The following is a 15,118-nucleotide window of genomic DNA, read 5'->3' as shown; positions in this document are numbered from 1 at the left end:
CACATACACACACATATACACACATATACACACACACTCACATGTATGTATGTATGTATGTATGTATGTATGTATGTATGTATGTATGTATGTATGTATGTATGTATGTGTGTGTGTGTGTGTGTGTGTGTGTGTGTGTGTGTGTGTGTGTGTGTGTTATTGCAATTTCATTTTGGAAACTATGCATTGTTCAACTCCGGCTTGAGTTTGGTTGGGGGGTTCCAGCAGCTGAATCAAGCTGTGAGCTTAAATCTTAAAAGAAAGATTTAGGGGGAAATTGCTTTAACACCCCCCCGGTGTGATTGCAAGTAGTCTCCATTTGCTGTTGCCATAGAGACAGGGATAGGATCCCTACAATTGTGAAGAGGGGGATACCCCGTCGGTGGCTGGGAGCTGAACCATGAATCTAGAGCAGCTCTGTTTTCATGAGTATCCGCTCAAGCCTTGTCATGCTCCTAACACTTGGCCTATAGCAAGCATATAACAACCGCCAGTAGCACCTCTCTGATTGACGTGAGGCCACAGCAGTGGACAGTGAGCAGTTTGTATTCTGATGTCTGATAAAGTTAAGCAAATGGACTTTGCCGAGGGATGTGATGTAGGAGGGGAACCTGGCAGAGGATGAAAACAGTTGCAGCAGATTGGAAGAGCGAGTATTTGAGGGAAGGCAGGGTGAGATGTGAGTGCTGCAGCGTTGCACATTGGATACACAGTCAGCTCATCAGTGTCTGTAGTCTGGCTTTCAATGCCTGGCTCTGGAGGATGACATGCTGTGCCACGTGTGATTTGGGGCAGATAAGCTCTGTGCCAGCCCACACAGATGCACCCTAATGGCTTTGCCTCGCCTGCCCTCTGAGACACGGGTACACCCTTTGAAACATGTGGCTGGCAGACCCTATTACACAACCCAGGCAAGAGGACATATCCACGGGACTGTCCTGTCAAGCCAAATGTACTGCTTCAGATTATACTGCCTCCGCCTGGAAGGTAAAGTCTCTGTGGCCTTCTGTTGTGGATGTGTGTTTGTGCCTCGAAGAGACAAGGCGTGTAAAAATTGGCTTATCCATCAATCCCCCCTGTTCTTACTTGCAAGCCCCTCCAGTGTTTTCCTCTCCTCAGGGGCTGGAGTCACAGAGATGAGGAGATGAAATCAGGGGAACGATGAACCGTTGCCATAGTTATATAGCTAGATTGATAGATAGAGAGACAGAGTGAAAGAGAGAGAGAGAGAGAGAGAGAGAGAGAGAGAGAGAGAGAGAGAGAGAGAGAGAGAGAGAGAGAGAGAGAGAGAGAGAGAGAGAGAGAGAGAGAGATGAGAGAGACTGAGGCAAAAGAAAAGCTTTTTAAAAAAAATTTTTTTTTTTGGCATTTTATACCTTTATTAGATAGCAAAAATATAGAGGCAGACAGGAAATTTGGGAGAGAGAGAGAGAGGGGTATGACATGCAACAAAGGTCACCGGCCGGAGTTGAACCGGCAACAGTTGTGACCATGTGACCAGCGCTGCAACCATTCAGCTATGGAGGTACTCCGAGAAGAATGGCTTTCATGGTACCCTGGCTCTTGTTTTGCTCTCCCCTTTCATTTTGATTTTGTGTTGGCATGGTGATGAACAGTACTCATAATGGCAGCAGCTAGGGGTGATGAGAAAGAAAGAGGGGGTGTGGAGGAAGGAAAGGCAGGGACACAGGCAGGGGTACATCTAATGGGCGTGTTCAATAACAGTAAGGGCAGGAGGGAGGGACTGGGAGCCAATCGCTTAGCACACTACCCAACTTGTAGGATTTGCATATCTATTGACTATCTGCACCCCCACTGGTACTGCACTACATCCAACAGTGCAGCCTTCACTGTGTTGTTCATTGTGTGGGCATCTGTGACTGTGTCTTTTGCTTATGTGGATGTGAATTTGTGTGTTGTTCATGTGTTACACTCTGTTTTAATCCGTTAAAGCCTTGTTTTTTGTCCTTTCCTCCTTCAGGTTCTCCGTACTCATGTGATGGTGCGTGTAGGCGGGGGCTGGGACACATTAGAACACTATTTGGACAAGCATGACCCGTGCCGCTGCGCTGCCTTTGGTGAGGTCATTTCCTATTGCTGGCCATGACAGAACCCCCTTTTTTCAAAGATAATTTTTTTGGTAGTTGCTGCTCCTTTAGATAGGACAGTGAAAACTGACTGGAAAGAAAGTGAATGACATACAGTAGAATTAGATTCAAACTTAAGAGCATTGTGGTTAAAGACACACCTATATATTATACATGTTAACCGGTCGAACTAGCAGGATTCCCCTTCAAAACAAAATAAATGTGATGTTTTCGTCACAAAACACAGTACTATAAAAAACTGATTTACATCGGTTGTACTTGAAGCCCAGGGAAAGTGTTGTTCATGCGCAGACACTGTCTTCCCAAAGTCGCCACTGCTATCTGATTTAAGATCACACTGGAGTTCTAGTGTGGTACAGACAATAAAGAAATTACAGTGTCATAAACAGCACTTGACACCAGTCATATCCTTCACGACACCACTGATGTGTAACTTTACTTTGACAGGCAGAGCAGTAACGTATCCCAAAGTAAGCCATTGTTAGGGTTTTAAAGCCTCTTGTTGCTGGGATAGTCCTTTCTTGGTCAATGCTGCTGCTTAAGTGAGGATTTAGGGGCCTACTTCCTGGTTTAGATAACTGATACTTGCTGAAGTCAGACTTGGTGATGCTCTCACTACCAAGATAGGTGATACTGAACAACCTACAACACTATCCATGGCAAAGAAAAGGCCACTTAGGTTCTGTAATTATTGCCCTTGAACAACATTTATCTGATTGGATGTTTTTAAAAAAATGGGTTCATTTCCCTCCTATCTCAGTAGTAACCGAATATAAGCTATCCACTGTCACTGTCACTATCTGTGAGCCAGTTGATATGGATGTGGTAGTCAGCTGTCATTTGTTAGGTGATTGTTGGCCTCTGTGATGCCGCAGGTGTTTTCACAGGCTATCAGGCTCACAGGCCATCTGGATATATATATCTGTCCTCATCATGCGTTGCCATCTGTCTCACCAGCACACCGCTACCACCAGGCCAAGGCCAGTGGCCAGGGCCAGGGTGGCCACAGCAAGTCCTCCAGTGCCCACTCCTCTCGCTCCACCAGCCCAGGCCCTCACTGGCGCAACGATGGGATCGCCCCCTATAAACCTCCTGACAGACGCACCATGGAGCATTCCTCTGCCTCATGTGCCTCCTCTTCCACACGGCTTGGCCGCTCTCACCACCCCTCTGTCCCCGATCCAGAATCCAATGCTGGACGCACTCTGCTCCCCCGGCCACCACGAGACCGCTCAGAACCTCGCCACTTTAATCCTCTCAGGTGGGTGTGTATGTCTATTCGTGTGTGTAAGAACAAATGTGACTGTTATGTACCATTGTGTATTCTGTATCACGACAAGCAATTAATCTCACATAAGTAGCCCAGTAAAAGCCCTGTTTTCTCTCCTCACGTGCCCAAACAAATGAAAAGACAGACACACACACGTATGGTTGCGCACTCACATCCTCCCTCCCTCCCTCCCTCCCTCCCTCCCTCCCTCCCTCCCTCTCTCTCTCTCACTCTCTCTCTCGCTCTCTCTCTCTCTCTTTCTCTCTCTCTCTCTCTCTCTCTCTCTCTCTCCTCTCTCTCTCTCTCTCTCTCTCTCTCTCTCTCTCTCTCTCTCTCTCTCTCTCTCTCTCTCTCTCTCTCTCTCTCGCTCTCTCTCACACACACACACACACACACAAACACACACACATACACACACACACACAAAGAAATACATGCATACACACAAAATAGACAAGCCAGGAGGCCACAGATTAGACCAGATGAGATTTATCTAATCTCAGGTGACATTGCTTTGATAAAACCCATCCCATACCATCCTTCTGCACCCCCTAGTGGCTTTAAACACACAATGTGATTACACCACTCTTCTTTTCTCTTCTCTTGTCTGCTTTTCTCCTCTGGTTCAGCTCAGTTCATGACTCAAATGACTGCCTGCCCTTCGCTGGAATTTAACGTGCTGTTTAAGTTGCTGTTGCTCCACTCTTTCTGCAGCTCAGAAACAACACGCTTAATTCATGTACAACAAACAGCAGAGGAAGATGGACATTTGTTTTTACTGGAATGCCTCTGAAGTGAGATGATAGCCAAAGTATTGGCACGTTGAGGTCAACATAGCTTTCCCTCTCGGCTCATAAAGAGAATTAGATCCATCTGTACTCCACATAAGGTCAGCAGAACGTTGAGTTGGTCACATGCCTTCCCTATACGTCAGAGTGTGGAGGCGCCATTGTTAAACACAATTAAGAACTGTGGGATGGTTGACTTTGGTTTCGAGCCAATGTATGGCTCATTTTCCGCTCTGAGTGATGGCTCAGGCCAAACGTCAAGGCAACAGCTCTCTCCGAATTAACCCTATGTTGGTGGGGCATCCTCTTCCAGACCAGCTAAAGCCTAATCTGACCACTATTCCCAGACTCTGACAACTGTTGACTGCTCTCCTAACTAGGGAAGTAGGTCAGCAGGTGGGCTGCTTGGCTACAAAACAGTATCTGAATGTGTCCAACTAAACTTAGCACAAAAAGTAAGGACATTTGTGTTTGGTAGATTATTTCTTTGTTGTAACAATGCTTCTTGGCAATAAATCTTGTATCAGGCAGCTGATTGTCAGCACCTGGGGTACCAGAAGCTCAAAACAAGAGTCAACAGCAACAGCAAAATAAGCTGTTTGGCATTGGCAGAGAAGTTTTGGCACATTTTTCATGGGCGCAACCCACATACTCGGCTCTGCTGCTCATCCCACAAATGCATGTTCCTTACAAATGTGGCACCATTTAAAAGAGAAATAAACAGGCTTTCCAACGGCATAAGATTTATTGCCAAGAAGCATTGTTACAACAAAGAAATAATCTGCCAAACACACATTTCCTTACTTTTGTGCTAATTATATAATGTATCAGGATGAGTTTGGACTTGAGTGTCATTACTTGCTGATTAAATGTTTTGTGCATGCCTCTCTAGGGTTGTGCTATTGCTTAGAGCTGTAATTCTCTTTGTCGCATCCCTTTGCAACAGAGCTGATGTTTTATATGTTTTATAGGGCTTGCTTGCCCTGTATTCGGCCAACTCTCCCTGAGAATGAAATTCTGGTCAGCTGAGTTGGTCAGACAGTTGCCCTGAGGGTCCCACCAGTGCGTGACGGTGGGGAGGTCCGGTGCTTTTGAAGGGCAGTGGTGTGTGTGTGTGGGGTTAGAAATCCACAGGACCCGTAATCCTGCCCCCACTTGTTCTCATCTTCCCTGTAATCCCCCTGTCTGTCACTGACCACTGTTCCAAGAAACACCAAGCTCTGGGAGTTGGTCAGGCTGGTCAAGCTGTCTGTGTACACCACCAGCAGATTGGGAGAAACTCACAAATCCTGACAGTCATATTAGAGGTCACCCAATGGACTGAGGGTTTACTGTAAACCTGTTGCTGCCATTAGAGTTAAGGCAAGGCAATATGGTGCCATGAAACCTACTGATTTAAGAGACCTGTGAAAAGACTTATTTCCTTATTGCACCTCAATGACATATCCAGGAAACCAACTGATATAGATCTCTATAGTGTTTTTGTCATTTTAGGGTTCTAAGACTACACCCGATCCATATATTTTTGCCTCTCATCAAAATGAACAAGGTTTTTGATCCTGTTTGCCAATCATTTTGCTTCTAACATATAAGTAGAAATGATAACAAAATATGGTAATAGAAGTAGAAATGACATATGATGAGGTTATTACATATTCAAACATGTTAGTGAATTTTTAAGAAATATTTTACTGACAACAATAGTGCAGATGTTGTGTCACCAGGCTAAGAGACCACAAATACAGGGGCAAATACAGTTTCTCTTACACTAGCAATTGCAAGCGATTTCATAATTCAGCTTCAAAATCCACTTCAACCAATCAAGAAATGCATAAGAGATCAATCCTCAGAAATAAAATTGCATCGGATATCGTTAAAGGCAATTATTTTAACCCCCTATGCATTTATATATTGGACTGAAAAAGGAATGGATCTGGATTCCTTTATTGGGGCATGATATTTATGTCATTCTCTAGATATCTATGTGGTACATATGTTAAAGTACAGGATATAATTTTAAACAGAGACAATGTGTCTCCCCTCTCTCTGTTTTAGGAATAAGGAGACAATGTTGCCAGTTACCAGACGTCTATCCGGTGACAGTGACTCCTCCACAGCCTCCTCTAAGGGAGGTGGAGGGGGGCGGTACTCTTTAGGGGGCACCCCACGTCGCTCTGGGGAAGAGGTAGTCCTGCTCGTCAACCGTAAGGAAGGAAAACATGTGATCGAGAGGCCTGGAAGAGGAGGACCTCAAATCCCAGCATTGCGCCCTCCACTGCCCCGTGCACGCAGCCATTCTCGGGAACGCCCTATCCCTGCCTCCACACTCAAACCTAGCCCCCCACAGGGACCCTCTGATGGGACTCGAACCTCCCGCACAGAGAGGGGTCGCTCCCTTGGAAATGAAGGCCCACGGAGGCTTCAGGCCCCACGCTCCCTCAGCCAGAGTAAGCTGCCCAACCGCACTCGGTGCAACGATACAAGCCCTGGCCCCACTACCCGCTACAGAGAGCCCCAGCCTCCACCCTCAGACAGACGGGAGGAACTTCGGGTTAAACAAGTGCCCCCCTTCCTCTCCAAGACTTGGGGGTGGTTTTCCCAGGAGACAGTCATCATCCTGCTCAAACTCACCTGTTAAAGGAGTCCAGAGCAATAACAGCCCCACTAAAAAGACTGCAGTTACTCCCAGGCCTCCTGCTCCTCGTTCCCCCTCTGTTGGAAAAAGCAGGCTACTGCCACCTGTCTCCTCAGGAGGCCGACGTTCTCCACACTCCTCCCCTCGCAATTCTCACCACCATGGTCCGCGCTCCCCTCGGGCCTCCCACGGGCTTCGCACTACTGGGCGAGGTCATCATAGAGGGTTGGAGCACCAGGAGCCAGAGGAGGATGGACTGGGCTTTGGCTTCCAAATGCTGCCTACTCTTGACCCCCAAAGGGAGCAAGACCTTTACCGTAGTTTTGAGGCTGAGTTCCTAGCCAATACACAGCAGACCAGAGGAGGGCCTACTAGAACATCAGGAGCAGCTCCCCTGCAGATGCCTTCCTCCACAAACTCTCAACTGGGGGTTGATACGCTCACAGTACCAGCCACCGCTGATCCAAATGTGACTGACTCTGCCTATTCCTCCTCCAACTCCTCCACCTCCTCGTTGATTGTAGGGGCAAAGATTGGAGCTCTTCCTGACCTCAGGGAATCCAAGAGAACTAATCTCCGTCACTACCCACTGGAGGATCCCTTGAATATACTGCATGGCCACTGTCCAGGAGGACTGCACAATGGCGGACAGGGAGAGTGTGAGCGTTGGGGTGAGCGAGGAGGTGGACTCAGAAAACTTCCAGCCATCTCCAGCTCCATGGAGGAGAGGGAGCTCTTGTGTATCCTGCCTGGCCTCAGAGAGACAGAACCATCTTCAGCCAAACTGATGAATCAGGTCCCCTCAGAACCTCCTTTCCACTCTATGAACAGGATTGGAGATATTGGAGGTTGTCCTCCTTCAGGGCTGCAGGTTGGCCAAAAGGGTGAGCTTCACTGGGCCTCAGAGGGAGACGTTCCGCTGGAGGATCACCAACCAAATTTACCCTATGATCTGGAGGATGGTGAGCTCAATGATGAGCTTCCTCCCCCAGAGGCCTGCCCCTCACCTGTGGCCCTGCCCCCCTCTGAAGACTGCTCCTTCCAGGACTCCTCGAGTGAAAACTCTTCCATGTGCTTCAGTCTGAGTGAATCACGTTCTGAATCTTCTCCCCCACCTGTGCCCCTTGCCAATGGGGAGACTGACGAAGAAGTGGTCTTGCGGCAAAAGAAAGGGCAGAAGAAGGCAGACAGGGTCCCCTCAATCTACAAGCTCAAGCTAAGACCCAGGATGAGACCTCGCACTGACAATAGGCCAGAAAACAGCCCCTCACGCATCCCCACCCCAGTCAGCTACAGGGATCTGCAGGCACACAAAAACCTCTCCCCCCATCATACCCCACCACTATCCCCCCAGAGCTCCCACTCTAATGGTCACCCAGCCTCACACAAGGGCCTTCACCACGCCTTTGCAGATCTGATCCACTCCCAGCCACGCTCACCAGCTATGGGCAACAAAAAATGCTCCTACCCTGGACAAACAGAGAGCCTGGAAACTGAAGCCTGGATGTAGCACAAAACTGATTAGTATGACACCAGAAGGATCTGTTTGTCACAAGGACACCGACTACTGTGTAAAAATAAGATTGAGACCAGGCTATCGACTGTTGTCTTTGCATGTCACATGTTCCTTTTCCTCCATTTTTCCATTTAGTTTGGCCCTCTATAGCTGTAGGGCCTTCCAATGTTTTTTGCACTCAAGCCAAACTATTTATTACCAAAGGAATGATCTGTAATATTAGTTTTACTTTTATTTTAATTATTGCATAGGGATGATTTTGCCAATCAAAAGGTATTATATTTAAGACATTTGTGACAAGTTCATGACTGCTGTAGCAGCAGAGAGAGAGCAAGAAGGCCATCACACACTGCCATCAGTTGATGTGAGTAAAGAAGAATGCTCCTACTCATTTCAATATAAAACCTCCACACTGGCAGCGTCTAGCCTTGAGTCGATGCACATATACTTGACGAGCTGTGACTCCCGAAGTCAGTGTTCAGTTCCCAGGTATCGACGCTCCAACAAACTTGTGTTTTCCAAATGAAAATGTTTCTGCTGGTTTTGCAGAACAGTGCTAAATCCAGCACCAAATAGTGTGTGCTACAGTTAACGCATGACTTGAGTCATTTGACTTGCCACTCTGTTTCTGCAGTGCTGTGTGATGGTAGAGAAAGACAGAGAAAGAAGGAAAGAATGATGGATGGAGCATACGTACAGCAATGTGCTACTCAGAGGGGCATCACAATGTAACAGCAACAAGAGGATAACCTTTTAGACAGTGAACACTAAAAATACATCAGATAGATTAGCTCCCTCTTCTGGTTAGCTACGCCACACACACTTGCCTTGGTAGTCAAAATACAGGTTAGATGGCTGTAATAGCACTCAATGTCATTCAGAAGTGGTTGGTAGTTGAGTCTATTTTTGGCACAAATACTCAATTCTACAGTATATGTACAACAGACTGGAGTAACTTCTCTCTTTCAGACTTTATTCACACTTGCTATTCCATATGTGCACACTACAAATCTCCACCCATAATGTACTGTCTGCTGTCATTATATATGTTGTCACCTCTTCACAGCCAATCGATGTAGTCTAAATAGAGGATGTTTGTTATTAAGTTTTTAGAGGAGTCCCAAGTTTTTAACAGTTTTTTTAACAATTGTTTTGAATGCAGTAAGATATCACTATAGTTTTGTTTTCTACTGCAGTTTTGGTAGAATTATATTGCTGTGTCATTGTCACTGAAAGAGTAATGTTGAATCCGTTCTTCAACAATACTCTACCCTGGAATTGAGCACTAAATATATATGTGCAAAAGTCAAATGTTTAAGAAAATTAATGTGTAAATACGTGTATATGTGCATATGTATATGTATACTCACAGAAAAATATGGGTATTATGTATATAACAGGTATTGGATATATATTGTACATATTCACTGAATCAACTTCTGTGCTGCCTTAGCTATGCAATACTGGTATTGGAATGCCTTGACAATTCCCTTGGCCTTAAAATGTGTTTGCAGGTTGGTTATGAAATGTTTTTCCCCCTGCGTCAGTGAGATCTAATCAGAAACATTACATTGCCATCATCTTCACTTTCTGTAAAATACAACATTGACAGTTTGTTTGAATTAGAATGTGAGGGAAATGTGGAAAATGTTATCCATATGGATATAAACAATACTTGATAAACACGAACATGATAAAGATACCGATGAGTTATGTCACTGAATCCTAGCATTGCAGTCTAATCCTGAGCGTACCAACGACTATTGATGTATTTTGAACTACATAAAGCCAAATAATCCAGAGAAGGAGTGACAGATTTACGTTGTTCAGTTTTATGTGAGAAGTTATGGGGACACCTAGTGGCCGAGGAAAAAGCAGGTCGACTTCATATAGCACATTTAGCACGGGGACATGATAATTAATGTACAATGTCCAATTGTTGGACTGACGTCTTCCCATGCTTGTTGATTTGGAGCCAGTAGTAATGGTATTATTATATTTAATTGCGAAGGAGAAGAAATTGTTTTGACTTGACTGTTTGGGGGATAGAATGTGAATCATAGAGAGTGTAATGGATGTTAAGGATCCTTTGTTTAACTCTTACCCAGTTGTCATCAATATAGGGAAAGAGTCTAACAGGGATGGACTTTGTGAAGTGTTTTTGAAGGTGGGTATGTGAGAACTATATTGTCATTGACCTGCAACCCCCCCCCCCCCCAAAAAAAGTAGAAACAAATTTGATGATTATACTAATGACCCCATGGACCTGGTCACCCCTATTCTAATTAAAGAAAAACATCTGGAAATGTGAACGTGTTTTGCAGGACATTGACGCTATAGAACAGAGTGCATAGGAAATGGAATTGAAATAATGAATTTGCATATCTTGAAATGTACATAGTATATAAAAATATGTACAGGGTAGAAGTCAAGAAGGGAGTGGGTTGTGGTTCTATTTATTTATTTATTAATTAAGTCTCATTGGTCTAAAGTACTGTAATTGAACGATAAGTATGTTTCAAAAGTCCAAAGTGAGATGGCCCATGTGTTCAACTGTCATACACAGATTTTTCACATTTGTTTACAATATAGTGCAAAGGGAAGACACCAATTAAGAACTTTGCCAATGCAACTTGATTTTGATTACAACTGCTACATGCTGCTACATGTATGCAAAGCTTAGCGATGCTCAGACACTTACTAGTTTGATGTTGACTTGTCTTCACTGGCATGAATGATTTTGGATTTAAGCACCATACATCACTGTCATGGTTACACTGACCCAATGAGAGGCTGAATTCAGATGAATAAATTTTACATGTAACCCCGCTTTTTATGAGTTTAATTTGCTTATTTTTGCTAGAATTAGTCTGTTCAGAATGGCTAATTTTAGAACTTAAAATTTACATGATTACCAAGATGTGTCTGAAAAACTCAAACCAGTCACATGAACTGTTTTTATGTTAATATGCCATTACATTGGGGAATCAATTAAGTTACCTGCCCCTGATTTTCTTCTTTGCAAACTACACAAAACTCACTTCTCTCTCTTACTTTATTTCTCTCTTCCCAGTTGGCAAAATTTGAATGTTCCTCATGAAAAATAATTTCTTGTTTGCAAATATGATCTTTGTTATTCTCTCTTAAATTTCAGTTAAATGTACAAAGTGCTTGACATTGTGGAATTTGTACGCATTAAAAAGCAATACCGCAATACCAATATTTCACTGTTTTTGAAGATGACATGCTGTCAAGTTGTTCTTGTAATAAATATTTTCCTCTGAAATTCAGTTTACGACTCTTCTGATCTATCCTTTGAATGGAGAATTGAACTTTGTCAGATTCTTGCAGCAGAAAGGCTATAGATGTATTAGGTCATGTACCATGAAAGTGAGAGAAACGGGGTCTGTGGGTTGGTCTGGGGCCTTGCAGTGCCTTCCACAGTAGAGATTGTATGTGGGCATGTAGAATCATACTCTGTTATATTTTATGCACAGTGTGATGTGCCTACTTCCTGTTTTCTTCTTATCCTATAGCTCTGTACATTTTGGTCGTGTTATTTTGGAAATAAAATTAAAACAAAACTGCTTGCTGTGGACTTAACACTGTATTGTGAACCACTAGTAGGTTATCGATACAAGCTGAATCACTAGGTCCTCTCTCTTTTGGAAAGTTTAGGGTCATCTATGATGATATGCGGGTTTGGGACAATTATTTACAAAATGTGCTTTATTATGGATCACCGATTAATTACACAACACTATGATCATAATTCACTAGAATATTTAATCTCACAAACATATTCTGATTATTGTTGTTATTTTAATATTACATTTGAAATCCAAACCTTTGACAGCGAAATGGATATTTAATTTCAGTTTACATTGTCGTTTCAATAACACAACCCTTAAGCCAGTTTTCTTGTCTTTATCTTTTAATTTCTTTTTTATCTTATTCCTTGATCTCTTTTTTAAAAATTATTTTTTATCTTATTCTGTATAATCAATGTCTTTTTATGCCTTTATGTAAAGTATTTGAATTGGATTTGTGCATGAAATCTGATATATAAATAAACTTGCCTTGCCTAACATTGCTATTGTAATATAAAACCACCGTTACGTTGTTGACTATAATTTTAAACAGCTTCCTTTTAACACGTTTCTCGGTAAGTAATCGCATAGGGACACATTGCTTACTCGTGTATTTTTTCAGTGACTGAAACACCCCCCTTTTTTCTTTTTTCTTTTTACTACAGTAGAACTACTGTATACCCTTTTCAAGTAGTGAATCGACGTTCTCATCATGAAGTATCGTTGAACATCTTGTCTGTCAATTAGTACAAATGAAGGACAAAAAAATTCTAATTTTGGGAAATTGTGGCTTTGTTTTGTTTTGTTTTTGAAAGTTCAGGTACAACATAGTATCTTAGATGCGATATCTCCAGAACCCCTCGTTAAAGTTGACGTTAGTGTTTTTTTTGTAGCTGGGAAAGCGGAAGTGGGAGGGGACGAAGGCCATCCACACTTTGCCAGCCTGTCACGGTAAGCTGACTCTGGCGACTTTCTTTTCAAATTCACATTGTTGCGCGACTAATTTTAACTTTCAGTAGGTACGTTAAATCTGTTGGGCTGGTCTTAAAATGGGTCGATAGATTAAGAGCTTAACTATCCCGGCAAAGCCTTCCTTAAGCCTCTACTTAGAAGGTCATGTCTCAGCTGGGCTAGCTAGAGAGTTAGCCGAGCGTTAGCTGAAACTGATAGAATCCGCACCGGAGATAGCGTTTAGCGGCTGTTTCATTCATTTAGCGCTGCTGCAAACATGCAGGAATGGGCGAATCAGTTATGCGTGAGTAATCGATCAAAAAGTAGCGTTAGTTACAGTCCAACCTGTGCGATTCTCGTATTCACCAGATTTACCTGTCGTTAGTTTATAGCAGAGAAACATCCAGCCAAGTCTGTTATGCTAGTAACGCTATGGTGTCTAACTTGTTAGCTTGATTGCTAGTCACCTAGCGAGTTGATGTAGCCTCTACAAACGGTGTGTGGAAAGCATAAAGTTAACTAGCTGTGCTGTCGAGGTAGCAGACATTGTCATTAGTTAGCGTTGATTTGTCATGTTCGAATATGAATTGGCAAACACCATTGAAATATGTCGTAATGGCGCTAAAGAAAATTACGCTGACGACTATCGACCGTTGTATGTGGCGTGTTTGCTGATAGGGTTGACGAGCCTATGCGCTGTTGACAGCTGTCTAAACACGACTTAGCCGTATTCACTGTAAGCCTGATTCATGGAGTTTATCTCTCTCGACACTGAGGGGCAGAACTTGAGCAAAATTCAGGTTAATGCATGTAATGTGTCTGATGCGTGGCGTTAAGTGAAACAAATTGCTGCATGCACGTTGTTGAAAACAACCCGCTGATTTTTCGTCGTTACCCGTAATTGTCTCGCAACCAGATAGCAAAAAAATATGTCCGGTGCTTTAGGGACTATGTAACTAAACAGTTATGGTACTACTCGTCGCTGCAGTCAAGCTTTGGAGAAAACTTTCAGTGGTTTGGTTGTCAGAGAGAGAAAATAAGTCTACATTTGACGGAATAGTTTCAGAGGTTTGGGAGATGGTCGCAACAGTTTTAACCCAAGACCCATTTGTTTGATTTCGGGAGGGTTAGGGTGAATTCAAAGGAATTGATCGTGCTACTAGCCCACTAGAGCCTCCTAGATAATGGGACCATCTAAAACAGTGTTTCTCAACCGGGGGTCCGCGGACCCCTAGTGGTCCGTGGTGTAATTGCAAGGGGTCCGTGAAAATAAAATATCTTTAAAAAAAAGATCCTATGACATTTATAGAAATAGGATTATTTTACTCAAATGTGACTGAGACCTTTATATATAACAGGACTTTTTTCTCTAATTACATCTGTTTCACAAGTGTAATTTATTGTATTTTAATAAGAGATCTCGCTCCCGTTTGCATTGTTAAAAGTTACTGCATAAAAATTCTGTTGCTACATATATCTGAAAGTTACTGAATACATATTCTGTTTTGTTACATATATCTGAAAGTTACTGCATAAGAATTCTGTTTTGTTAACTATATCTAAGTTACAACTGAAAGCTCTTATTTTTGCCCCAAAGAGTGAATAAATGCTATAATGCAATTTAAAATGCAGTTTCTACTGTTTCTATCAAATTGAAACCCCCCTCCCCCAAGATCAGGTGGAGGGGTCCTCAGGGTAGATCAAAAATACGCAGGGGGTCCAGGACCCCAAAAAGGTTGAGAACCACTGATCTAAAAGACCTTCATATGATATGTGCAAGGACAATATTACAATATATCACAACCCACAGTAGGGTAGCAATCGTATGTCCTCAACATTGTGTTCATATTGTTTGGGGAATAAGTCTTTTTATTTCCCACTTAGAAAATAATTAACTTCAGAACAAGATATAAATATTTGTTTGAAAACTTGCAGTTGTTTATTACTTCAAATTAATGAATAACTCATAATGTAATATTATGAACCAATAAAAAATGCAACTTGAACTCGAGCCAATGTTTATATACAGTAATAGTTATGTACAAAAAGCATAATGTCAAATCTATAAGGTTCAAGGCAAACTACTGAACATGTCACAATTACAATTTGTAAGTTCTCCTATTGTTACTTTTAAGTTCTTCTCTATTGTTTGCCTTGTAGGGCAGGAGACACTAAAATCAAGTAGTAATTTTTTTCTCCTTGATTTCTTTACAGTATAATTTCCTTAACCACTTTTCATTCTTTTACTGGTAAAATTATC

General features: G+C 42.9%; 2 protein-coding genes across 2 annotated transcripts in view; both read left to right on the top strand.

Annotated features, from left to right (window-relative positions):
- gas2l1 (growth arrest-specific 2 like 1) overlaps positions 1–10,530 on the top strand; it is a 30,603-nt gene extending 20,073 nt beyond the window's left edge. Inside the window, 4 exon segments of the mRNA XM_056284947.1 lie at positions 1,982–2,078; positions 3,066–3,369; positions 6,222–6,729; positions 6,731–10,530. Coding sequence (XP_056140922.1) covers positions 1,982–2,078; positions 3,066–3,369; positions 6,222–6,729; positions 6,731–8,311 — 2,490 coding nt within the window. The 3' untranslated portion in view covers positions 8,312–10,530.
- A 2,311-nt stretch (positions 10,531–12,841) lies between these two features.
- ap1b1 (adaptor related protein complex 1 subunit beta 1) overlaps positions 12,842–15,118 on the top strand; it is a 41,311-nt gene continuing 39,034 nt past the window's right edge. The window contains exon 1 of the mRNA XM_056301966.1: positions 12,842–12,858. The gene's annotated coding sequence lies outside the window, so the exon portion shown is untranslated. The remainder of the gene's footprint in view (positions 12,859–15,118) is intronic.

Source organism: Lampris incognitus, chromosome 1 (genome assembly GCF_029633865.1).
Source record: "Lampris incognitus isolate fLamInc1 chromosome 1, fLamInc1.hap2, whole genome shotgun sequence".
Taxonomy (NCBI): Eukaryota; Metazoa; Chordata; class Actinopteri; order Lampriformes; family Lampridae; genus Lampris; species Lampris incognitus.
The sequence above is the reverse complement of the archived record's forward strand: the minus strand, read 5'-3'. Positions and strand labels throughout refer to the sequence as shown.